General features: G+C 40.5%; 1 protein-coding gene across 1 annotated transcript in view; it reads left to right on the forward strand.

Annotated features, from left to right (window-relative positions):
* Nucleotides 1-24,899, forward strand: part of SLC28A2 (solute carrier family 28 member 2) — a 39,355-nt gene extending 14,456 nt beyond the window's left edge. The window contains exons 3-17 of the mRNA XM_065871161.1: nt 2,979-3,070; nt 4,160-4,343; nt 6,488-6,629; nt 7,262-7,375; nt 7,723-7,800; nt 8,255-8,335; nt 8,776-8,856; nt 10,232-10,357; nt 10,440-10,570; nt 11,000-11,168; nt 11,343-11,540; nt 12,127-12,208; nt 14,266-14,364; nt 14,531-14,642; nt 24,782-24,899. Of these exons, the coding sequence (XP_065727233.1) occupies nt 2,979-3,070; nt 4,160-4,343; nt 6,488-6,629; nt 7,262-7,375; nt 7,723-7,800; nt 8,255-8,335; nt 8,776-8,856; nt 10,232-10,357; nt 10,440-10,570; nt 11,000-11,168; nt 11,343-11,540; nt 12,127-12,208; nt 14,266-14,364; nt 14,531-14,642; nt 24,782-24,899 (1,807 nt within the window). The remainder of the gene's footprint in view (nt 1-2,978; nt 3,071-4,159; nt 4,344-6,487; nt 6,630-7,261; nt 7,376-7,722; nt 7,801-8,254; nt 8,336-8,775; nt 8,857-10,231; nt 10,358-10,439; nt 10,571-10,999; nt 11,169-11,342; nt 11,541-12,126; nt 12,209-14,265; nt 14,365-14,530; nt 14,643-24,781) is intronic.
* The last annotated feature ends 982 nt before the right edge of the window (nt 24,900-25,881 follow it).

Raw genomic sequence — 25,881 nt, forward strand, 5'->3', positions numbered from 1 at the left:
CTCTACCACACTATCCAGCAACCCTTGCCCATCCAGTTTTAAACCAGTTTTATACACATCTTTGAATCTGGCAAAGTGGTACCCAGTACAATACCCACTGACCAGTTCTTCTTATGCTATCACCAAATGAAAACTTTGGACACCTTGAAAACATTCTGATCCCTTCTACCTGGAGGTCTTGGCCTTTACTCAGATCGTCATTTGGTACTGGGTTGACTCATTTTCTTTCTTCTAGTTCTTACTTCAAGCCAGGGCAAGCAAGGATTCAGCCAGGGCCCCACTGTCAACAGTCACAGGAGATGGATTTTTTGAAAGCTATCTATGCCTTCCATTCTAACTGCTAAAAGATAGTACCCCAGACCTTGGGAATTTCCATAGCTTTGTCTCCCTTAGTTGGGGGAGTTTCCACAACTTGTGGAAAGGGTCACTGAGAAAATGCATGAACACCCTTGCTGCTAGGCCTGACCTATAGTGACCACTAATGCTGTGTTCAGCTAGCACAGCCTATCATCCTTACCCTACTCTTTCCCATGCTGTCACTTGAGGCTGCAGACAGTAAGCATGTAAGTGAGAGCGTTATTATTAGTCCATATCTGGAAAGCCTTCCACATACATACCTGGAGAATTTATGAGGGGGTACAGACATCACAGCAAGTTATGGACAAGATATCAAGTGTCTCCATCTACCAGACAGATTTTTTTTCTCAATTAAGCTTCTGAGTATAACACAGTTACTAACTCTCAAACTGAGCCATTAGGTAAAGAGCTTGGTTGTATTAGCAAGATCTTAGGCCAAGCAGGATGCCAGGACCATGAACACCCATGCACAAACCTCTATGCACCGCTTCTCAGTCGGTTTAAAAGGGTCTGAGAACATATATTCTCTTTTCCTTGGAATGTCCTGTATGATTTTTTTTTAATTTTAATTTTTTAAAGTAGAGGTCCAGTTGTAAATTGATATGCTAGGATCAGGTTGTTCATGGGTTTTGCAGAAATGAGTGCTCTTCACTGACTTCTGGTAGTACCCACTGATCTTTAGTTCCCAGGGAACGGTTGAATGTGGTCATGAGGTAATGGCAGAAATCTTTTCTAGGTGTGTGGTTTATATTTATCCTGGACTAGTGAGTGTCCCCTCTCATTTTGCAATGGCTTTGCTGAACTGGCATATGGTTAGGTATGATTTAAAATCAGCTTCACCTAATAGATCAGTTTGGGTCCTAACAGGAACAGACGGAATACTTAAATTAGGATAATTAGAGAAGGGTTTATTTACAGAGGGGGTTTATTTACGGAGAGACCATTACAGGGGTGTGTGCAAGATGTAGTGGAATCACAAGAAACAATAGTACAAGAACCTGAGGCTAGAAGCAATGAACAGTTACTATTCCTAGGCAAGGGACAAGATATAAGAGAACCCAGAAGGAGAGTTAGATAAAGAAGACTTCAATATGCTGACCTCAGTCTTTTCATCCACTCTGATCTCCTTTTGGATCCTCTTGGTAGACCCCAACTAGATAATCCAGACGGTTATGTAATCCCACTGAGGCAGTCCACATGGGTTAGAATCCCAGGGCACAGAGCAAGATAGAGAGTGGATCTGGAGGGGCAAACCAAAGATATCTGGCACACATGGGAAGTCTAGGATTGAAATTACATTAGTTCCTTGATATACTTTGCAAATGATATTCCAAAGATATTGACATCCTTCAGGTACATTGACACCTCTCAGCAATGGTTTTTACTCACTACTTTCTCTATTAAGCATGGAAAGGTAGCAGAGTTCTTGAGATCCTAAAGCGTTCTCTTGAACTGATAAGTCAGGTGGTGATAAAGAATGTTTTCTCCTATCACCTATATCTGATAATATACACTCTACTCAACTAACACAAAGGGTTGGAGTCCTTGAAGAAAGAAGAAATAAGGAGAAGGAGAGAGGAGTGAAAAGGAAGGCTTTGTATAAAGAAGAGGAGGGAGTGTGCTAGATGGGAGAGGTAGCAATGGAGAAAGAGCCATGGAAATCTGTGAGCTAAGTCTCCAGGGCATTTGGAGCTAGTGGTTGCTCCCAGCCCTGGCTAAGCTGTCCTGCCTCAGCATGATGGGCTTCTTGCTGGGCTCACCTTCTTTGGAGCTTCTAAGAGTTTGGAAATTAGAGCTTTTTGTTCATATGACTTCAGTGTGCTGAGGACATTTAAAAGTGGCAGAGACAGGCGAGCCTGGGACCTGGGTAAGATGCAGCAAAGGAAGATGGTTAAGAGCTCAGATTCTGAAGCCAGACTGCCTGAGTTTACATTCTGTCTATGCTCCTTACAACTTCCATGACCTTGGGAAAGGTACTTCTCTGTTTTCCAGTTTCCACATCTGTAAAATGGGAATGATAATAGTAGCCACCTCAAGAGTTCTTATTAGGAGTCAATGCGTTAGTACTTTTAAACTTCTTAGAAAGAGTTCAGCACATAGAAAGCACTATATAAATGTTTGATAAATTAAACTTGAAAAGTTCTACTTGCTGGGCACCTTCTTTCAGGCCCTCTCACCCAGGGATTCTTGAGGGTGGTAGTGTTTTCCGTCCAGTCTGTCAATTCATATCTGATTGACTGTTCAGGGTTATGGGTTTATGTGATTTTTATTTTCTCTCAGAAGAATAGGCCCTTTTCTGAATCTGGAAGCTGAGCAATCCCTCGTCCCTAGGGAACAGGAAGGAGTAGGTCCCAGTAGTCTCTCCCTGATGTGACCAGTGTTCCCTTCTATGGTAGGAAATTACTGAGGATATTGCTAGTCCAGGTTGGGTAGGAGTGTTCTGACCTGCTGCCCATTGACAAGGTTGACCTGGCCTTTTTGGCATCGCTACACTACCTAACTTCCCCAGGATGAATTTCATTAAGAGAAAACTCTTCCTCAGGCCAGGCAATCTAAGTTCGGGGAATTGATATAAATGGGAGGGAATAATTTTTGGTTCTTAACTTTTGGATTCTCATCAGGAGGAACCTACAGCCTTTCACCAGGGCAAGAAGTTTCTGTAAGACACATGCTGCCTTGTTCAAGAAGGTCCTGCTGAGCCTGCTGTGTTTGGGTAAGGTATTGAGGATACACGGAAGTGAGAGACACAGTTGTTTTAGAAATGTGACCTTGTGTCAAGACTATTACTAGATGGAAAGCAAATTTATTCACAAGTTGATCTAAAGGGCTATATGATGTATAGATCGTAATTACTTGTCGGTGAGCTGTAATTTATAGAATTGCACTTCTAGGAATAAGTAAATAAGCTTCACTTCTGAGAATAAGCTATTTTTCAAAATGTACTATTTGATAGACTTAAATATGTCAGAGAATCTGGGCTTGTCTCTTTTTTAGTATCTTGATTAGATGAGGGGCATGGTTCTTGAAGTCTGTGAAAGAAGCCTGTAGTATGTTACTTATTTGCTGGTTTACTGGCAAGATCAATGATATAAAATATTTTTAAAAGATAGCAAACCTCTTGGGAATTCCCTGGCGGTCCAGTGGTTAGGACTCAGTGCTTTCAGTGTTGGGGCCCGGATTCGATTCCCTGATTGGGGAACTAAGATCCTGCAAGGCATGGGGCATGACCAAAAAAAAAAAAAAAATAGATAGCAAACCTTTATTTAAAATATACCGTCAGTGACGTATGGGACTTTGATGTGGATATTAGAGGCAGCTGGGGCAGTGAGAACAAAAATTATATTTTGGGGTGAGTCAGGGGGCCATGGAATGAGAACCATATGGCTGTACCCCCTAGTACTAGCCTTGTTTACTAGAAGAATGGCTCTGCTGAAGAGAAAAGATTAAAATGACTGGGGTTGTAAAGTTTTGAGAAAAGATGACTTTTTAAGAGTATAAAGGTGGGTGCTGATCAAATCCACTTCCAGGGATAGAAAGAGAATATCAAGGGAATGAGATTTTATCAGGGTCAAGTGAAAATATGCAGCATTCAAACTAAGTTGGTTCCTCCTTGGGATACCCCAAGAAAACAGTTAGCCATCTATCCTGGCCTTGAGAATTGCATCTCAGTCTGACAGGGATGGGTGGTAAGGTCACTGGAGGGTTTTACCTGCCTTAAGTCCCAGACATTCATGACTAAATCTTCATTTGGTCCTAAGGGGCTCTGCCTTGCTGGTCCTTACTCTGTACTTTCTCTTTTTAGCTTATGCCGCCTACTTCCTGGCAGCTTGCATCTTGAATTTCCATAGGGCACTGGCCTTGTTCGTCCTCACCTGTTTGGTGCTTTTAGTCCTGGTTCACCGCTTTCTGAAGAGGTTCCTTGGTGAAAAATTAACGAGATGTCTGAAGCCCCTTGAAAACTCCTGCCTGAAGCTTTGGATGAAACGGTAAGATAAGAATCTCAATATCCCTCATCCCACAACTTGTCTTAAACCCCAATCCATTACCCTTTTCCTCCTTTGACGGTTCCTGGGCTGTCTCTCAGACCCTCCCCTATACTTTACAAAACCAAGGCTCATACGGTATTTGTTTTTCTCTTTCTGACTTACTTCACTGTGTATGACAGACTCTAGGTCCATCTACCTCACTACAAATAACTCAATTTCATTTCCTTTTATGGCTGGGTAATATTCCATTGTATATATGTGCCACATCTTCTTTATCCATTCATCTGTTGATGGACACTTAGGTTGCTTCCATGTCCTGGCTATTGTAAATAGAGTTGGAATCTAAAAAAAACAAAAACAAACAAAAAACCTAGGGGCAAGATGGGAATAAAGATGCAGACTTACTAGAGAATGGACTTGAGGACACGGGGAGGGGGAAGGGTAAGCTGGGACAAAGTGAGAGAGTGGCATGGACATATATACACTACCAAATATAAAATAGATAGCTAGTGGGAAGCAGCTGCATAGCACAGGAAGATCAGCTCGGTGCTCTGTGACCACCTAGAGGGGTGGGATAGGGAGGGTGGGAGGGAGGGAGACGCAAGAGGGAAGAGATATGTATATGTATAGCTGATTCACTTTGTTATAAAGCAGAAACTAACACACCATTGTAAAGAAATTATACTCCAATAAAGATGTTTAAAAAAAGACAAAAAAAACCAAGGCTCAGAGAGCAAATAGGAACGGGCCTCTGAACACTGAACTTAGTCCAGTTTCTTATAGCCTCATGTCTCAATATTGCTAGGGGGCAGGAGGGGTTCCATTTCAGAGAAGGGTTTCAGTCTGTTTATTGTCAGGGCTGGTATCAGAAATGAGAAAAACCATACTCCTCTTCAATGAAGAAATCAAGGCAAAGAGGCTTATATCAAATTGATTTGGTGGTCATGTGTTTCTCCCTTAGTTCCCGGATACTTTTTGTGCTTTTTTTCCCTCTAGTCCTCCAGACTTCCTGCACCAACTGGTGTCTTATAATTCCCTAGAGTTTAAGGAGCAAACTCACTGTTCAGTGTATACTGAGCTGGATGCTACAGCAGCCGCACCTCATCTAACTAACTGTGGCATGCACGTGTCCTTTGATCACACGCCTGGGGTGAGAGGATAACTTTCAGACGCTCTATATGTTCCACTTTTATGCCTTTTGTCCAATGGATGCACAGAAAATAGCTGTTCAGGATGTTTGCAACAGTGATCATTTGGAGAAACACACCAGACTACAGCCTAAATTTTGGATCATTGATTTATTTGACACTGGAGGGATAGAGCGAAAGGACTTTCTTCATTAACAGGATGGATTCGGGAAGCCAGATTTATTTATTTATTATGTTACTTTATTTTTTTTATTTTATTTTTAAATTTTTTATACAGCACGTTCTTATTAGTTATCCATGGAAGACAGATTTAATTCACTTTGAGTTCACAGTGAGAACAGCTCCAAAATTCAACCCTGACCTGTAATCCCTTCTGTCGTCGTCATCGTTGTTCCTATGGCATCTCAACGGACAATGTACTCTTTTTGTTTTCTTTTCTTTCATATGTGATTCACCTTCTAATTCTTTTCCTTTGAACTGAAATGACTCCAACACTCAGACATGAGGAGACTAGTTTATGTATTGATCAAGCATGTTTGTTTGGTACATCAAGGGACCACAGGGCATTAAGTAGTTGATTTGTGGCTTAGCCTTTACTCTTGCCCTTGGAGTGGTTGGAAAGTGGGTGGAGATCCATGGGAGGACTTTTCCTCCTTCTTTTTTAAATATTTTGGTTATGCATTAGAACATTCTTAAAGAATAAGTCTTTATATCACATCTTACTGATATGATAACTTGAAGAAAAGGAGGTCATGAGATGTATGTCCTCAGATTGGACTCTTTCAGCTTCATTCTGTGAGTAAAAGAGTTGAGGGGAGGGGAGAGGTGTTAACTGGGAAACCACCAAATGAATGATTCTAAAGATATGTCTCTGTGTCTAATCTATTGGGTTGTTTCATTTATCCTTGTGGTGAATTTCTATTTTTTAGAGGTAAAGTTAATGATTTCTTATTCACTCACTGATTTGATGACATGGTCTTGAAATTCCCTCTCTAGTGTGTTCGCGGGAGTCTCCTTGGTTGGCCTTATCCTGTGGCTGGCTCTAGACACAGCCCAAAGGCCAGAGCAGCTGATCTCCTTCGCAGGAATCTGCATGTTCACCCTCATCCTCTTTGCCTGCTCCAAACACCACAGTGCAGTGAGTTTTGGGTATTGCAGGGTGGGCATAGTAATACCTAGCTAGCCAAGGACCATGTGTCACTAATTACAAAGTGCATGAGCCAAGTATTTATTACAAAGGCATAGAACTAAGTTCTTAACAATCTGGAATTGGCCCCTTTGACAATTTTGCCCCTAAGTGAAGTTTAAAGTTCTCACAGGCCCTAGACCATTTATTTTCAAACTGTAGGTTGTTATCCGTTAGTGAGCCTTGATAGCAATTTTGTGGATCCAGACCAGTGTTAAAGAAAAAACAAACAAAACAAAAAATAAAGAAGGAAAGAAAGGAAATAGAATACAATAGAGAATGAGCTTGCATTGCACATAGTAATATTAAAGTAGTGGTTTATAATGCTTTTATATGTATGTGTGCGTGTGTCTGTGTGTGAGGTCTAACCTGTAGGCATAGTTTTGAAAACCACATAGACGTATATGGCTCTTTATATACTACTGCCCTATATCCCCCTGCTCCCTGTTCCATCTTACCCCAGATTTACTGTTAACATGCTAAGGTGGTTCCAGAGTACACGTACCCATGTTTAAAACCCCAGCCAGGTAATGAACAAGTCGGGTTTAGAGCTCACATTAGAATAACGTTCTTATTGGTCCCAGGTGTCCTGGAGTTCAGTGCTTTGGGGCCTAGGTCTTCAGTTTGTCTTTGGGATCTTGGTCATCAGAGCTGATCCTGGATTTAATGCATTTCAATGGCTGGGAAACCAGATTCAGGTATGAGAAATTGAATATGAGAGCTCTTTTAGAACCCTAGAGAAAGGAGACTGGGGGAAAGCATGAGGAGATCAGGCTGTGTCTTGTTAGTGATGGTGGTGGGTGATCTGGTGGGAAAGGAGAGAGTATACTGGGGTACAACTATGCATACAAATAAAGAGAACGGAACAGCTGAGTCCTCTGTCATTCAATGAGTAGCTCATAGTGACTTAGGCCGCTTCCCATGCTGTCAAAGGGAGGCCAACCTCAGTAGCAGCACTAGGTCCTCATCATACATGAGGCTGATCCTATCTTCCCTGTGTCCTTTCTGGCTTCACTCTTGTTCTCTCTCTCTATTTTTCTTTCAGATTTTTCTCAACTATACTGTGGCTGGCTCCAGTTTTGTTTTTGGGGATATGCTGGTCAAGGATATCTTCGCTTTTCAGGTCACATGTTTCATGAGCAAGAATGAGGGTCAGTGGCAGTGAGGGTGAGGGGGATAAAGCGAGATGACGAAGATGTGTGTCCAAGATATCAGCCAGTCTATATACCAGTTTGACCGTAAGAAGAGGATTTGATCTTATCCATATAGGAAGCAGCATTAATCTCTTGCCCTTTGATCATTGTCATACTGAAATTGGAATGAAATAGGGGTGGGAGAAGAAGGCTCAGAAAACATCTCCTTGTGGCTTAGTATTGACGGCATAATAGATTTGCAATACATTTAAAATTTATTCCTAGACTAGCTTGTGTTTAAATATCCAGAGTATCTATTACTGTATCAGCTGTGCTTGGGATGCTAAGAACTTAACTTAGAGACCTGAAACACAGTCTCCGTATGGCACACAGTTGCACATTCAGTGTAGTATCTCACTGGTTGCCCCATCATTCTCATTATAGGCCTTACCGATCATCCTTTTCTTTGGATGTGTGATGTCCATTCTTTACTACCTGGGCTTTGTGCAGTGGGTAGTTCAGAAGGTGAGTCATTCTCCTGCACAGTCAGGAGGTGGGGCTTTGTCTTGTGATCTATCAAGAGGCATGAAGATGGCACTTACTTTGGGAAAAAATGATCATATGTCAGATCTAGAGCATTAGAACGAGTGTGAAAAGCAAACTCTTTCAAGCGTGCCTGATATCAGGTGGTCAGGACCAGGCCCTAGGCAGGCTGAGGGGCAGAGCAGGGAGAAAAAATGGGCTGAACTGCCATTTCATACTAAGTTTTAATCTACTTTTTCTGGAAGCCAAGAGTCCTGAGTTCTGGTCCAGGCTCTGTTTGTAACTTGGTTTGTGGTCTCGGCCTTGTGCCTCTTCTTCTCTAGGCCTTAGTTTCCTTACCAACATAATGGAGGAGGAGTTTTGATGGATACACCCCAAGATTTCTGCTAATGTTAATGGTTTGGATCTTTGCATCCCTTTAGATTGCCTGGTTTTTGCAAATCACCATGGGCACCACTGCCCCAGAGACCCTGGCTGTGGCAGGAAACATCTTTGTGGGTATGGTAAGCACCCTGAGGCCTTCTGATCTTTTCTCTGGGGAACAGAGAGTATGGCAGAAAACAGTTTGAGAAATGTATGCTTTCCTTTTGAAAAGTCAAATAGATGAAGACTGTATGGGCAGCCAGTCACTCTGATGAAAGAAAACTTGGAACTCAGCTCATTGCTTTCACCTTTCTTACCTAATACTACTTATTTGGGTGTATGTAAGGGGGACATACTTAACCACAGATCCAACTTCTTACGCAGGAATTTAGGGAAATGGCCTGGTCCAAGTCATCCCCTTTCAGGGGCTATGAAAGATGTTTCCTCCATATTCTGGTTTCTTCCTGTGACCTTTGTTTTCCATGATCTCTGAGGAGACAATAGCTTGCCTTGCTCAGGGCTAACACCAAAGCTTGTCCCCGTAATACTTGTTCGATACATTTGTCTGTATGGAGTAAGTGTTCAGTATATGCTACTGACTGATCAACTCAATGTTAGGGACAATGGCTTGTCAAACTGACAAGGAATTAGTATTGAGGTCTTTCTCTCCTAAGACCCCAGGCTGATTAATGGTATTTGACATGTTCTCAGAATACTTCTGTACACTTCTACCATAGCATGCTGCATTTTGCTGGAATTCTCCATAATCAGCTTAGTTTCCTCTGCTAGACTATAAAGTCCTAAGAGTAGGAACTTTGCCTTATTCATAGGAATGTCCCTAGCATATCATATAGCACTAGGCACACAGTTGTCACTCATTCAATAATAAGAATTTCTTAGGTCAATGCTAGATATATTTTACCTAGTTGGGTCTTCATAATTTCATACCATTTTCACAAACATTATTTCTTTTGATTCTTTCATCAACATTGGGCTTCAGTAATCTATTTGCAGTTCATTTAATGAGTACCTTTTAAGCAATGAATATGTACTCAGTAAGTACACTATACTAAATTCATTCACTAAGTATATAGTTTTTATTTGTTTGTTTGGGCCGCACCACGTGGCTTGTGGGATCCTAGTTCCCCAACCAAGGACCGAATCCCGGACCTTGGCAGTGAAAGTGTGGAGTACCAACAACTGGAGCACCAGGGAATTCCCGAGTATATAGTTTAGACATTGAGAACATAAAAAAGAAATATACTGTTTGTCTTCTATAGCATTCTAAATTTTAAATAGATGAGACAAACTGATATGAAAACACATGAGAAGAGTGCTAGCCAGGATATGATTAGGTGCCAGAGGGGGTGAGCCAGACACTGGGAGAGCCTAAGAGCAGAGCTTAGTTTTGGAAGAGCACCCACACTGGAGGGATGTGTGTCTGGAGCTGGGGCGGGCACTCTGGGATGGGGAGCTGTACCTTCTTGAATCTGACTCTCTTCTCCTTTTTTATAGACAGAGGCACCTCTGCTCATCCGGCCATACCTTGCAGACATGACGCTTTCAGAAGTCCATGCAGTGATGACTGGAGGGTTTGCCACCATCTCAGGCACTGTCTTGGGAGCCTTCATATCCTTTGGGGTAAGCATAGTCTGTTTGATCACTCCTGGGTGAGCCCAACTCTGGGTTCTGTAGATGCTCATTCCTAAGTCTGGCCCTACAGATTGACGCGTCATCCTTGATTTCTGCCTCTGTGATGGCTGCCCCTTCTGCTCTTGCTTTGTCAAAGCTGGTATATCCAGAAGTGGAGGAGTCCAAGTTCAAGAATAAGGAGGGGGTAAAATTGCCCCGTGGGTGAGTCCAATGAGGCATATAATTGGGAGATGGTGAGGTCAGGTGTAGAGTCAAGAGTGGTGCTATGGTGGTAGCGGCTTCAAGTCTCCTGGAGAAGGAATAATATGATTCCATATCTCCTCTTGTCTACCTCTGCCTTTAGCTAATCATGTTGATTTTTTCTTTTGTTTAACCCTCCCACCTGCCTCTCTCTTCTGCATGCCATTATCCTCTGTCCTTTGTGTCAGTACCATTTCATGGCGATTAAATCTGATTCTGCTTCAGTGTTATTTCCACAAAAAGGGTCACTAGGAACCCCCATCATCTCTCAAATTGTTCTTGCACTCTCCTGTTGCACTCCTGCACTGCTGGGACACTGGGACAGCTCTTCTCTGAGGAGCCGAGATTACTCTAGACACTGTATTCTTCCCCTATGCCCAATGACCACAGGAAGGAGAAGAATGTTCTGGAAGCTGCCAGCAATGGAGCCACAGATGCCATAGGCCTTGCTGCTAACGTAGCAGCCAACCTGATTGCTTTTTTGGCCGTGTTGGCCTTCATCAATGCTGCCCTCTCCTGGCTAGGGGAACTGGTAGACATACAGGGACTCACTTTTCAGGTAAAGGATTCCATTTGTTGGGCTGTCCCTCTAGGGTGTGTTTAAGTAGTCCTTGAATTGTGCATGTCCTCCTGACCCACAGTGCACTTAGGGAGCGTGGAGAGGAGAAGGGTGGAGGAGACTGAGTCAAGGCTCTAGAGAAGTCTTTGTCTCCTGACTGTCTCTCTCACCCAGGTCATCTGCTCCTATATCCTAAGGCCCGTGGTTTTCATGATGGGTGTCGAGTGGGCAGACTGTCCGATGGTGGCTGAGATGGTGGGGATCAAGTTCTTCACAAATGAGTTTGTGGCCTATCAGCAACTGTCTCAGTACAAAAACAAACGTCTCTCTGGAGTGGAAGAGTGGATTGGAGGCGAGAAACAGTGGATTTCTGTAAGTGACAATCTAGAAAAGCATAAACAGTCCAGGCAGACAAAAGGTGTTACACTAAAGTTTAACACCCACAGATCCCTTTCCAGGGTCCCAGGCCTGACCACAAAGCAAGAGTAACAGTATGCTTAGCTTCGGTGCCTGAGCTGCCCTGAGGTCTGTGTGCTAGTCCGCTACACTCTGACCCAAGTTCTCTCTAGAATGTAATTACTGAGCCTTTACAGTTGGGACAGTCCAAGGAGGATACTATTTCTGATAGTCTAAGGTCTCCTTCATTTATAAGTTTAAATTGCTATAAACTGTGCTCCTTTTTTCTCTCCCTCTATCTCTTTTCTCTCAATCATCCTCATTCCTAGACCTCCTAATTCATAGGCTTCAACAAGAAGAGCATTGGGTAAAGAGGTCATGGTGGTTCCATATCATTATCCCTGTAATAACTCATGAAGCGATTATTTTCTGGGCATCCTTTCCATATTCCTTAGAGTAGCACACACAAGATTGGGGGTTCTAAGTACTCTGGAACGTCTATCATGATTATACGACTGCACATATAGGACTGAGTTTACTTATTTATTTTTGTTTTCCCTAGGTGAGAGCCGAAATCATTACAACATTTTCACTCTGTGGATTTGCCAATCTTAGTTCCATAGGAATCACACTGGGAGGCTTGAGTGAGTTAATTCATTTTCCCAGCTACCCAGTATGCCAGCCAGTTCCCAGCATCTGTAGTGGGCACTCCTGGTACTTCAGTATGAGCTGAGACCAGATAGAGAAGCTGATGTGAAATGGGCCTCTCAGGTGAAAGTTAATTTGGAGTTAAGGTAATCATGCTACCTGACTATTCATGAGGCCCAGGCTGGGTTTGCAATCTCAACTTCTGTCATTTTTTTCCCTTTCAAATGGAGGCCCAAAAGACCAATTTTATTTTTATTTTCCCTATGAGGAAGACTATAATGATATTACTTTTACTTTGCCATTAAATGGACATAGTGCATATATAGTAAAGATATTTTGTTTTTTGTTCAGTAGTGAAGGTACTTTCTGAAATTGTGTTGCACACCAGTTGACTTCACAGAATTAAGCATTTGCACAAGGAATCAAAGGACAAATAAAAGCAGCAGACACATAAGGCAGATAGATAATTAGAGCAAGTGGTGTGAAGTGTTGGATTAAAAGCTACAAGTCACCAGGTGTGGGAGGAGTGAGTATGTGAAGCATACATAGATACAATTAGATTGCTGAAAATCTTGCTGAATGGTGATGGCTGGAGGAAATAATATGAGGAAAGTGGAATTGTCCTTGAAGGCAGGGGATTCCAAGAGTTTGGAAGATCCAAGTGAGAAATGAAGTGTAAGAAAAATACAGCTCAGTGTGTCCATTTTTTATGGCACTCATATTCTGGGCTAGAATCATTAAGTTGATTCACTTGGTTGCTGATCGAACAATTTAAAGGTAAAACAATTTCCTTTCAGTTTATCTTTTTCCCTTCTGTTAAACACTTGTCTGTATTCTAATTCTTTTTTTATAAATGTATTCATTTATTTTATTATTTTTGTTTATTTATTTATTAGTTTTGGCTGTGTTGGGTCTTCGTTGCTGTGCGCGGGCTTTCTCTAGTTGCCGCGAGCAGGGGCTACTCTTCATTGCGGTGCGCGGGCTTCTCACTGTGGTAGCTTCTCTTGTTGCAGAGCACGGGTTCTAGAGTGCGCAAGCTTCAGTAGATGTGGCGTGTGGGCTCAGTAGTTGTGGCTCACGGGCTGTAGAGCGCAGGTTCAGTAGTTGTGGCACATGGGCTTAGTTGCTCCGCGGTGTGTGGGATCTTCCCGGACCAGGGCTTGAACCCGTGTCCCCTGCATTGGCAGGCGGATTCTTAACCACTGCGCCACCAGGGAAGCCCTCTAATTCTTTTTTTAAAAATATTTATTTATTTATTTTTGGCTGTGTTGGGTCTTCGTTGCCGTGCACGGGCTTTCTCTAGTTGCAGTGAGCGGGGGCTACTCTTCGTTGTGGTGCATGGGCTTCTCCTTTTGGTGGCTTCTCTTTGTTGCTGAGCATGGCTCTAGGTGTGCAGGCTTCAGTAGTTGTGGCTTGTGGGCTCTAGAGTGCAGGTTCAGTAGTTGTGGTGCACAGACTTAGTTGCTCCGTGGCATGTGGGATCTTCCCGGACCAGGGCTCGAACCTGTGTCCCCTGCATTGGCAGGCGGATTCTTAACCACTGCGCCCCCAGGAAAGTCCCTGTATTCTAATTCTGATGCCTGATTACAATCTGATTGTGAGCTTGTCATCCAGTAGTGGGATATGCATCATGTGACTAAGGCTTAGGTGAATGTTGCCCTCCTTATTTCTCTGGCTCAAAATAGTCTAATTCTGTCCAGGTTAAGAATGCAGATTTCAACTCGTGAACACCCAAGGCATTTTCACCTGTCTGGAGCAACCCAGGGCTTTGCTTAATTCAGATATATCTTGGGAATGTTCACAGAACCACTAAATAGTTAGGGTCAGACACACAATCCTTGACCTGGGGAATGTCTAAGTTAGTGACCCCTTAGGACTAATGAATGTACACACTTCTTACGGTACCACTGTCCAGCCTCTGGTGGTTGGTGGTAAGAATGCTGTTCATCTGCCGCATTTTGATCCTCGGCATTCTTCTACTGGGGTCTCATGGGGTATATGCCTAATTGCCTCGTGGGGAAGAGATTGAATTATTTTGTTGTGTTGTCCGCAGCATCAATGGTGCCCCACCGGAAGAGTGACTTGTCCAAGGTTGTGGTCAGTGCCCTCTTCACAGGGGCCTGTGTATCCCTTATCAGCGCCTGTGTGGCAGGTAAGTGTCTCAGCTTAGCCTCAGAATATTGTTTTAACTCTCCATCTCACATATGCATAGAAAAGGCACCAAATCTGCAGTGTTCTCAATTTACACCCAAAGAATTAAGAGCCTTAAGGAACATGTGTAAAAGCTTCCCCTTAGCATCTCTGTCTCCTTTACCCAGGAATCCTCTATGTCCCCAGGGGAGCTGAAACTGACTGTGTCTCCTTCCTAAACACAAGTTTCACCAATCGGACCTATGAGACCTATGTGTGCTGCAGAGAGCTCTTTCGGAGGTGAGTGAGCACTGGGATCCCTGCCCCCTCCTCCTCTATGCTCTCCTCCACTCAGGAATCTTCTGGGAGTGGGGAGAAGTAAGGTCTTGAGGGTAATCACATGGATGCTGAATAGAGCGTATAAGAAGGGAGACAGGTATTTGTGGTGGTCTAGATCTCCGTTTTTTTCTCTTATTAGATGCATACTCCCTGTTAGCTCTAGCATGGACAAGTGACAGATTTTACCTGTATTGCTGGGGCACTGAGAAGTGGAGGGTGAGGGGAAGTAAGGGAGGGTGGTTTCCCTGATCAGAAGTGATGTATTTATTGTGATTGGAACATAGATAAGTTGTAGGTGAAGACTTGGCAATGGTCCTAAGTGGCTAAAAACTTACAGCCTTCTTCAGACAGAAATGAAGACTGAGAGAGGATAAACTTGAATTGATAAAATCATGATGCATTCGGATAGTGTAAAAATGAACTTGTTTACCAATTTCTGGGATATTATTAGAATAGTTTTCTGGTTCGGCAAGTAAGGAGCTCAGAAGTCACCACTCCATCGTAACAACAAGAAAAAAAAACTGAACAGTCTGAAAAATCAATAACTCTTCTTGGATCTGTAAGAGACACAGGGCAAACTGCTGACCTGAAGATTGGAGAGACAGACAGGCAAACACACGGCTTACTGGAGAGACTCATGAGCGGAAACTGCCACAGAATCCTGTGCTGGGGCAGGAAAACCGGAAATTAATTGCTGGAGCCTCAGTGAGGACAGGTCCGGATGTTAAAAACTCTGGGGGGACCCAGTTATATGGGGCAACCCTACACTTTAGGGAGTTTTACCTCTGGGAGCTAGACCAAGTTCTCACAGTAAATATCAGACAAAACCCCCCTCATTCTTCTGGCAGGGGGAGGGGAAAAGGAGCCATTTTGAAATACACCAGAGCACTCTGTTTTTTTAAACAAGGCCTGCCCTCAGGAGAAGCTAGTTAACCAGAACCTAACCAGCTGGGGTATTATCAGAGCCTACCAGACCTGGAAGAAGGGAAATACCCAACTAAAGCCCACTCTAGCCATCCTATCCCACTTAAAGGGGGAGGAAAAACTGAGAAACACTTGTGAAATTCACAGTGCAGAGGCACAGGCTCGCTAAAAGCCTGAGACCTAATCATAGGACTACAGAAGGCTTCCCCTTCCCCACACCTCACCACCACATTACTAAGGCCTATTTACAGCAGTTCCTTTTTTGGGTACATCATGTCCAGTTATCAAGAAGAAAGTACAAGGCCTGCTAAAAGGCAAAAAACACAATTTGAGGAGATAGAGCAAGCATCAAAACCAGACATGGCAGAGATTTTGATTTATCAGAGTGGGAATTTCAAACAACTATGATTTATGTGCTAAGGGCTCTAATGGATAAAGTAGACAGCAAGCAAGAACAGATGGGCAATGTAAGTACAGAGATATAGGAATCCCAAGAAAGAACCAAAAAGAAATGCTACAGATCAGAAAACACTGTAACAGAAATGAAGAATGTCTTTGATGGCTTACTAGTAGACTAAACACCTCTGAGGAAAGAACTCCTAGCTTGAAGATATATCAATAGAAGTCTTCAAAACTGAAAAGGAAAGAGAACAAAGACTGAAAAAAAAAAAAAAACAAAACAGAATGGAGCATCCAAGGATTGTGGGACAAATATAAAAGGTGTAACATACACATAATGTGTATACCAAGAGAAGAACATAATGTGTATACCAAGAGAAGAACAGAAGAAATATTTGAGACAATTATGACTGAGAATTTCTCCGAATTAATGTCAGACACCAAACCACAGATCCAGGAAGCTCAGAAAACACCAAGCAGCATAAATGCCAAGAAAACTATACTTAAGCATATTTTGAAATTATAGAAAATCAAAGATAAAGAAAAAATACTGAAAGAAGTCAGTTGAAAAAAAAAAGAGTATATCATTAAACTGAAAGAACTAGTTACAGGACACACAAAATGAAAGATTTGAGGAACTAGAATGTTTGGTTCTTCAAAAGCAAAAGATGTGTGTATTAGTAGTGATATATGGGTGAATGAAGAGAGTTCTGAGAGATGAGGCTGAAAGATCTTATAAGGCCTTGTGTGAAATGGTAAGGAATTTAGACTTTGACTTATAGAATTCTTAACACTGGTATGTTTTTTCAAAAGATCATGCTGGTAGCCATTTGGATGTCAGGGAGATCAATAAACACATTGCTGTAATACTCCCAAGTAAGAGATGCTGAGAGCTGATACTAAGTAGTTGTGAGGATGAAGATGCACTAGAACAAGGAGAATCAATAGGATTGGTTATTGAAGTGAAGGGCAGGATAAGGATGACTGTACCCTTTCCAGCTTGGGCAAGTGGGTCTGAGGGATGCCATTCATTCACTGACAGGAAGAGGACTAGTTCCAGGAATGAGAGTAAAGGGGAGAGATTATGGCTTAATTCAGGTGGATATGTTGACTTGGAGGTACCTGTGGGACCATCAAGTTAAGCAACTCACAAACCAACTTGGGTCTGAAGTTCAGGAGAGAAAAAAGAACTGGAGATAGATTTGGAAGTTGTCATTAAGTAAACGATCTGTTCAGTATATAGGTAGATGTTTGGGTACCAGCTCCTTAACAGGTTACTGTGGCAAGCTAACAGACATTACCCTCCTGTGTTTGGAGGTTTTCACCAGAGAAAGCAACCAACATCCTATGAAAAAAAGACTCCTTTTGCTGTACTATTAAAGATGAATTATAAACTGGATAGATCATTGATCTGGCATAGTTATGACTCCTATGTTCTTGGGGAAGTTCAGTGGATGTCATTATAAGCATAGTCTAAAGTAAATGAATGAAGTGAAAATTGCTAATTTGTGTTTAATGATGAGTTGTCTTTACATCACTGAACTTCACTAAAAAACTAGTAGAATACTCTTTCCTGGTCATTTCTGCCTTCAAAACAGAAACTGACTTTTTGCCTAAAGCCACATACTAAGCATCATTAGTGTCTAAAATCTGAAAGAGATAATGTTTTTGTCCAGTTCATTCATGCTAAATATATTTGGAGTGACTCCAGACCAAGATAACAACAAAGGAGGCTTAAATTTCCCTCTTCCTATGGATGCACCAAATGTACAGCTACACATGGAGTAATTCCCTCTAAGCAAAATCCAGAAACTAGCTGAATGACTCCTACAACTGAGAAAATACCCACATTGAATTGGGTAGGAAAGGCTGAGAAACAGTCTCATCATAAAACCCACCCCTGGCACAGCACCATATAATGGAAGGAAACTCCCAACTCTAAGCTTATCCCTAAGCAGTGAAGGGTTTAGACTGAACATCTAGTGCTCCAATTTTTAAGACTGTACTATGCCTACCTCCCCACCAACCCCCGCCTGCCCCACAAGGCTCAGTGTAGAGGAGGCAGTCAAAAATGTCCATCTCCCACTCTTTCCCTGAAAGGGGTTTGACTGCATACTTTCCAGCTGGTGCCTGAGGGTCCAGCTTCTAATCAGCCTGCATCTAGATGCTGGCTGCAATTCTCCTCTTTGGGACACTAAAGAGACCCACACTGAGACACATTATAATTAAACTGTCAAAACTAAGACAAAGAAAGCATAGGTAAAGGCAGCAAGAGAAAAGCAACTTGTTATATACAAGGGAGCTCCCGTAAGACTATCAGCAGATTTTTCTGCAGAAACCTTACAGTCCAGAAAAAAAGTGGGATGATATACTAAAAAGAAAAAAACTACCAACCAATGCTTGGTAATGCTTTACCTGGCAAAGTTGTCCTTCAGACTTGAAGGAGAGAGAGTTTTTCAGACAAGCAGAGGTAGCTATACTTATATCACACAAAATAGACTTTAAGCCAAAACAGTAATGAGAAGCAAAGAAGGTCATTATATAGTAATAAAGGGGTCAATTCATCAAGAGGATGTAACAACTGTAAATTTTTATGCACCCAACATGGAGCACCTAAATATATAAAGCAAATATTAACAGATCTGAAGAGGCAAAAATACAATAATAGTAGAGGACTTCAGCATTCCACTTTCAACAACAGATAGATCATCCAGGCAGAAAATCAACAAGGAAACATCGGACTTAAACTACATGTTAGACCAGATGGACCTGACAATATTTACAGAACAGTCCATCCAACAACAGCAGAATACACATTCTTCTCAAGTACACATGGAAATTATGTTAGGCTACAAAGCAAGTCTTAATATATTTAAGAAGACTGAAATTATATCAAATGTCTTTTCTGACCACAATAGTATTAAACTAGAAATGAGTAACAAGAAAAAACCTGGTAAATTCACATATATGTGGACATTAAACAACATGCTCCTGAACAATGGGTCAAAAATGAAATCAAAAGAGAAATAAAATATCTTTACTCACCACAAGGAAAAATCTGTAACTGTGTGAGTTGATGGATGTTAACTAAACTTATTGTGGTAATCATCTCACAATATATACCTATATCAAATCATTATATTGCACACCTTATACAATGTTATATGTCAATAATATCTCAATAAAACTGGGGGAAAAAACTTGAAAAAATATTTTGAGACAAACGAAAATGGAAACACAATATACCAAAACTTATGAGATGCAGCAAAAGCAGTTCAAAGAGGGGAGTTTATATTGATAAACACCTACGTTAAGAAAAAAAGAAAGATCTCAAACAACCTAATTTAACACCTCAAGAAAAAGAAAAACAAATTAAGTCCAAAGTTATAGAAGAAGGGAAATAACAAAGATCAGAGCAGAAACTAATGAAATAGAGGCAAAAACAGACAAAGAAAAGTTCAAGGAAACTAAGAGCCATTTGTCTTAAAAGACAGACAAAATAGACACACGTTTAGCTAAGCTAAGAAAAAGAGAGAGAAGACTCAAAGTCAGAAATGAAAAAGGAGGTATTACAATTAATAAGGCAGAAATACTAAGGATTTTGAGAAACTACTATGGAAAATTATATCCCAACAAATTAGATAACATAGAAGAATTGGATAAATTCTTAGAAATATACAACTGACTGAGACTGAATCATAAAAAAATAGAAAATCTGAACAGAATGATTACTAGTAAGGAGATTGAATCAGTAATCAAAAACCTCCCAACAAAAAAAGCCCAGGACTAGACAGTTCACTGGTGAATTCTTCCAAACAGTTAAAGAATAATTAATACCAATCTTCTCAAACTTTTCAAAAAAACATAAAAGGAGTGAACACTTCCAAATTCATTTTATGAGGCCAGAATTACCTGTTGCCAAAGCCAGACAGGGACACTATAAGAAAAAATTACAGGCCAGTATTCTTGATGAACATAGATGCAAAAATCCTCAACAAAAAATTAGCAAACCAAATTCAACAGTACATTAAAAAGGTCATACACCATGATCAAGTGAGATTTATTCCTGGGATGCAAGGATGGCTCAACATACACAAATCAATAAATGTGATATACCACTGTAACAAAATGAAAGATAAAAACCATATAATCATTTCAATAGATGCAGACAAAGCATTTGACAAAATTCAACATCCTTACATGATAAAACTCTCAACAAATTGGATGTAGAAGGAATGTATCTCAACATAATAAAGGCCATATATGACAAGCTCACAGCTAACATCATACTGAATTGTGAAAAGCTGAACACTTTTCCTCTAAGATCAGGAATAAGACAAGAATTACCACACTCACCACTTTTAATCAACATAGTGTTGGAAATCATAGCCAGAGCAATTAGTCAAGGAAAAGAAATAAAAGGCACCCAAATCAGAAAAGAAGTAAAACTGTCTCTTTCTGCAGATGACATGATCTTATACATAGAAAATCCTAAAGGCTCCACCAAGAAATTGTTAGTACTGATAAACAAATTCAGTAAGTTGCAGGATACAAAATAAACATACAAAAATCATTTGTGTTTCTATACAATAACAATGAACTATTGGAAAGAGAAATTAATGAAACAATCCCATTTACAATAGCATCAAGAAGAATAAAATACTTAGGAATAAATGTAATCAAGGAGAGGAAAGATCTGTACACTGAAAACTATAAAAAAAATTGATGAAAAGTGGAAGGGATAAATAAATGGAAATATACTCCATGTTTATGGATTAGAAGAATTAATATTATTAAAGTGTTCATACTACCTAAGGTGATCTACAGATTCAATGCAATCCCTATTAAAATTCCAATGGCATTTTTCATAGAAATAGAAAAAACAATTCTAAAATTCATATGGAACCACAAAAGACCCCAAATAGCCAAAGCAATCTTGAGAAAGAAGAACAAAGCTAAAGGCATCACACGTCTTGATTTTAAACTATATTACAAAGCTGTAGTAATCAAAACAGTATGGTACTGACTTAAAAATAAACACACAGGGCTTCCCTGGTGGTGCAGTGGTTGAGAGTCCGCCTGCTGATGCAGGGGACACGGGTTCGTGCCCCAGTCTGGGAAGATCCCACATGCCGTGGAGCAGCTGGGCCCGTGAGCCATGGCCACTGAGCCTGCGTGTCCGGAGCCTGTGCTCCACAACGGGAGAGGCCATAACAGTGAGAGGCCTGCATACCGCAAAAAATAAAATAAAATAAACACACAGATCAATCAGACAGAATAGAGAGCGCAGAAATAAACCCATGTTTTCAACAAAGGAGCCAAGAATATACAATGGGGGAAAGGGTAGTCTTTTCAATAAATGGCATTAGCAAAACTGTATATCCACCTGTAGGAGAATGAAACTGGACTCCTGTCTTACACCATATACAAAAATCAACTCAAAACGGATTAAAGACTTTAACATAAGACCTGAAACCTTGAAAATCCTTGAAGAAAATGTAGGGAGTAAGCTCCTTGACATTGGTCTTGGCAGTGATTTTTTGGACTTGAAACCAAAAGCAAAGGCAACAAAACCAAAAATAAACAATTGGGGGACTTCTCTGGTGGCACAGTGATTAAGAATCCTCCTGCCAATGCAGGGGACATGGGTTTGATCCCTGGTCCAGGAAGATCCCACATGCTGTGGAGCAACTAAGCCTGTGAGCCACAACTACTGAGCCTGCACTCTAGAGCCCTTGAGCCGCAACTACTGAGCCCACACGTCGCAACTGCTGAAGCCCACGTGCCTAGAGCCCATGTTCCACAGCAGGAGAAGCCACTGCAGTGAGAAGCCCATGTGCCACAACAAAGAGTAGCCCCTGCTTGCTGCAGCTAGAGAAAGCCTGCACACAGCAACAAAGAACGAACACAGCCAAAAACTAATAAAAATTTTAAAAAGCAAAAAACAAAAAACAATTGGGACTTCATCAAATTAAAAAGCTTCTGCACAGCAAAAGAAACCATCAACAAAATTAAAAGTCAACCTACAGAATGGGAGAAAATATTTGCAAACCATATATCCAGTAAGGAATTAATATCCAAAATATACAAAGAACTTATACAGCTCAATAGCAAAAAATCCAAGTAATCCAATTTAAAAATGAGCAGAAGGTTTGAATAGACATTTTTCCAAAGAACTCAACCAAATGGCCAACAGGTACATGAAAAGGTGCTCAATATCACTAACTAGCAAGGAAATACAAATAAAAACCTCAATGAGATATCACCTTACACCGGTTAGGATGGCTGTCATAAAAAAGACAAGTGATAGCAAATGCTGGCAATGATGTGCAGAAAAGGAAACCTTTATACACTCTTAGTGGAAATGGAAAATGGTACAGTCACTATGGAGGTTCCTGAAGAAATTAAAAGTAGAACGACTACCATATGATCCAGCAATCTTTCTTCTGGGTATATATCCAAAGGAAACAAAGTCACCACCTGTACTCCCATGTTCACTGCAGCATTATTAACAGTAGCCATGGTATGCAAACAACCTATGTGTCCACTAGCAGATGAATGGATAAAGAAAATATTGTGTATGTATACAATGGAATGTTAGTCATCCTTACAAGAGAAGGAAATCCTGCTATTTGCAACAATGTGGATGAACAATTACAGTAAGTGAAATAAGCCAGACAAAGGCAGATACTGCATGGTCTCACTTATATGCAGAATCCAAAAAAAAAAAACAACAACAAAAAAGAACTCATAGAATGGTGGTTGCCTAGGGCTGGGACATAGGGGAATAGGGAGAAGCTGGTATAATAGTACAAACTTTCAGATATAAGATCAATAGGTTTGAGGACCTAATGTATAACATGGTGGCTATAGTTGATAATACTGTATTATATAGTTGAGATTTGCTAAGAGAATAGAACTTAAGTGTTCTCACCAAAAAAAAAAAAAAGTAAATATGTGAGGTGATGGATGTGTTAACTCAATGTTGGGAATCCTTTCACAGTATATGCACATGTCAAATCATCACGTTGTACACTCTCTATATATTACAATTTTATTTGTCAATTATACCTCCATAAAACTGAAACACATATACATATATACATACACACCAAGCCTGAGCTGTTTTCCTTTCTCAAGAGGAAAGTGGCTTTGGAGTACCATCTCACTATTTAGAATAAATTCAATTCTAAATCATTACAAGGCATAAATGTTGCTTCAGTGATGTTTGGACAGGAAATTCCCCAAAAGACTATGGTTATGAACTGGACAGAGAAGCAGACACATTGTATAGGATTTCTTGCTAGTACTATCTTGGGCATGAATGAGAAAATACGCTTAATTCTGTCCTATTTATTGGTTGGCCAAAAAGTTCCTTCAGTTTTGAAGTAAAAATAAAAGACACATTTTCCATTTTCACCAAGAACTTTATTTGAACAATGTATTCACTGTTTTGTTCCACTGCCTTCTGCCATTTTTCAGGCAGCTTCATAATTCCGTCTTCCCAAAACTTTTTATCTTTTTGAGCAAAAAACGGTCCCAGGTACCTTTTATAGTCTTCCGGGGAATTGAAATTTTTTCCATTAAGAGAATTTTGTAAAGACTGAAATGAATGGAAATCCAAAGGTGCAATTGTCTGGTGAATACGGCGGATGAACCAGAACTTCCCAGCCAAGCTGTAACAGTTTTTTCCTGGTCATCAAAGAAACGTGGTCTTGCCGTACCCTAATGGAAGATTATGCATTTTCTGCTGACTAATTCTGGATGCTTTTCTTCGAGTGCTGATTTCAGTTGGTCTAATTGGGAGCAGTACTTGTTGCAATTAATTGTTTGGTTTTCTGGAAGGAGCTCATAATAGAGGACTCCCTTCCAATCCCACCATATACACAACATCACCTTCTTTGGATGAAGACCAGCCTTTGATGTGGTTGGTGGTGGTTCATTTCGCTTGCCCCACAATCTCTTCCATTCCACATTACTGTACAGTATCCACTTTTCATCACCCGTTACAATTAGTTTTAAAAACAGAATGTTTTCATTACATTTGAGAATCGCATGCAGAAATACGGTAAAGAAGGTTTTTTTCGCTTAACTTATGTGGAACCAAAACATCAAAGCAATTAACATAACCAAGCTGGGGCAAATGATTTTCAATGCTTGATTTGGATATTTTGAGTGTGTCAGCTATCTACTACGTGGTATAACGTTGATTGTTCTCAATATCTCGATTTCATCACTGTCAACTTCAACTGGTCTACCCAACCGTGGAGCATCGTCCAGCGAGAAATCTCCAGCATGGAACTTCGCCAACCACTTTTGACATGTTTGATCAGTCACAGCACCTTCTCCATACACTGCACAAATCGTTTTTGTTTTTTTTTTTTTGCATTTCAGTTGCATTTACCTTTCTTGAACTAATAAAGCATAATATGCTGAAATGTTGCTTTTTTCTTCCATCTTCAATATTAAAATGGCTACACAAAAATTCACCAATTTTGATAAGTTCTTTTTTTTAATTGCATGCTGATATGACAGCTGTCACAATACAATCTAATACAATTGTTTCGAATGAAGTTAAAGACAACTAAGTGCTACTAGAGCCATCTTATGGAAAAAACTGAAAGAACATTTAGGCCAGCCCAATATTTGGTCATTGTGATTGGATTCATTAATAAGTTTCTGTTTTTGTTTTCACCTGCTTGATAGAACTTATTGATACATCTTGTTGCATTGTCTTTATCTGACCCACTATGTATCTCTCTGGCTTTTCATTTCAGTACCTCTCTGAATGGCACAAGCCCTCCTTCTTTTCCTGGTCCCTGGGAAGATAAAGAGTTCAGTCCCATGGCCCTTGCTAAATGCTGTGACCTCTACACCAATGCTGTCTGTGCCTAAAGCTGGTCCATTTCTGTAACAATCCTGATCTGGATGGCTTTTTGATGGCAAAGTTATTTTCGTACTCAGAGTTCTCATTCTACAGCTAATCCACCTTGATCTTTAATAGTAAATGTAAAATATTCATTTTGGTTCACTGTATGTCAGTAATGAAAATTAGCACTCGTTTTTCCATTATTTGGATGAACCAAATGAGAAATTCCTTATGGGCTCTGTCTGAGCTTAGAGTTGAAATAATAAATATTATGATGTCAAAAAATGTCTTTCAAACCTTACCTTTAGTTGCCATCTTAAAAATTATGTGATGTGTGCCAGAACTCTTCTATATATGTTTTGGTAAAACAAATATGGGAGGCAGGCACAGTCTGCCTTGGAGTTTGATGAGTGTCATTCCTCTCTGCCCCTTACTGAAAGAAGACGTATGCAGGCAAGTTATTCAAAATCTTGTACCAGTTTTCTTATTGTAAAATGGGAAGAATGATGTTTGCCCTGTTCACTTCAAGATTATAATAATCAAAGCAGTGTGTGGAAGTTCTTGGAAGATGTAAAAAGTGTTTCATGACTCTGTCCTAAAGATGCTACCAGAAAACTACTGGAGCTAATCGATGGATTTGGTAAAGTAGCAGGATACAAAATTAATGCACAGAAATCTCTTGCATTCCTATACACTAATGATGAAAAATCTGAAAGTGAAATTAAGAAAACACTCCCATTTACCACTGCAACAACAACAAAAAAATATCTAGGAATAAACCTACCTAAGGAGACAAAAGATCTGTATGCAGAAAATCATAATACACTGATGAAAGAAATTAAAGATGATACAAATAGATAGAGAGATATACCATGTTCTTGGATTGGAAGAATCAACATTGTGAAAATGACTCTACTACCCAAAGCAATCTACAGATTCAATGCCATACCTATCAAACTACCACTGGCATTTTTCACAGAACTAGAACAAAAAATTTCACAATTTGTA

The sequence above is a fragment of the Phocoena phocoena genome, chromosome 2 (genome assembly GCF_963924675.1).
Source record: "Phocoena phocoena chromosome 2, mPhoPho1.1, whole genome shotgun sequence".
NCBI lineage: Eukaryota > Metazoa > Chordata > Mammalia > Artiodactyla > Phocoenidae > Phocoena > Phocoena phocoena.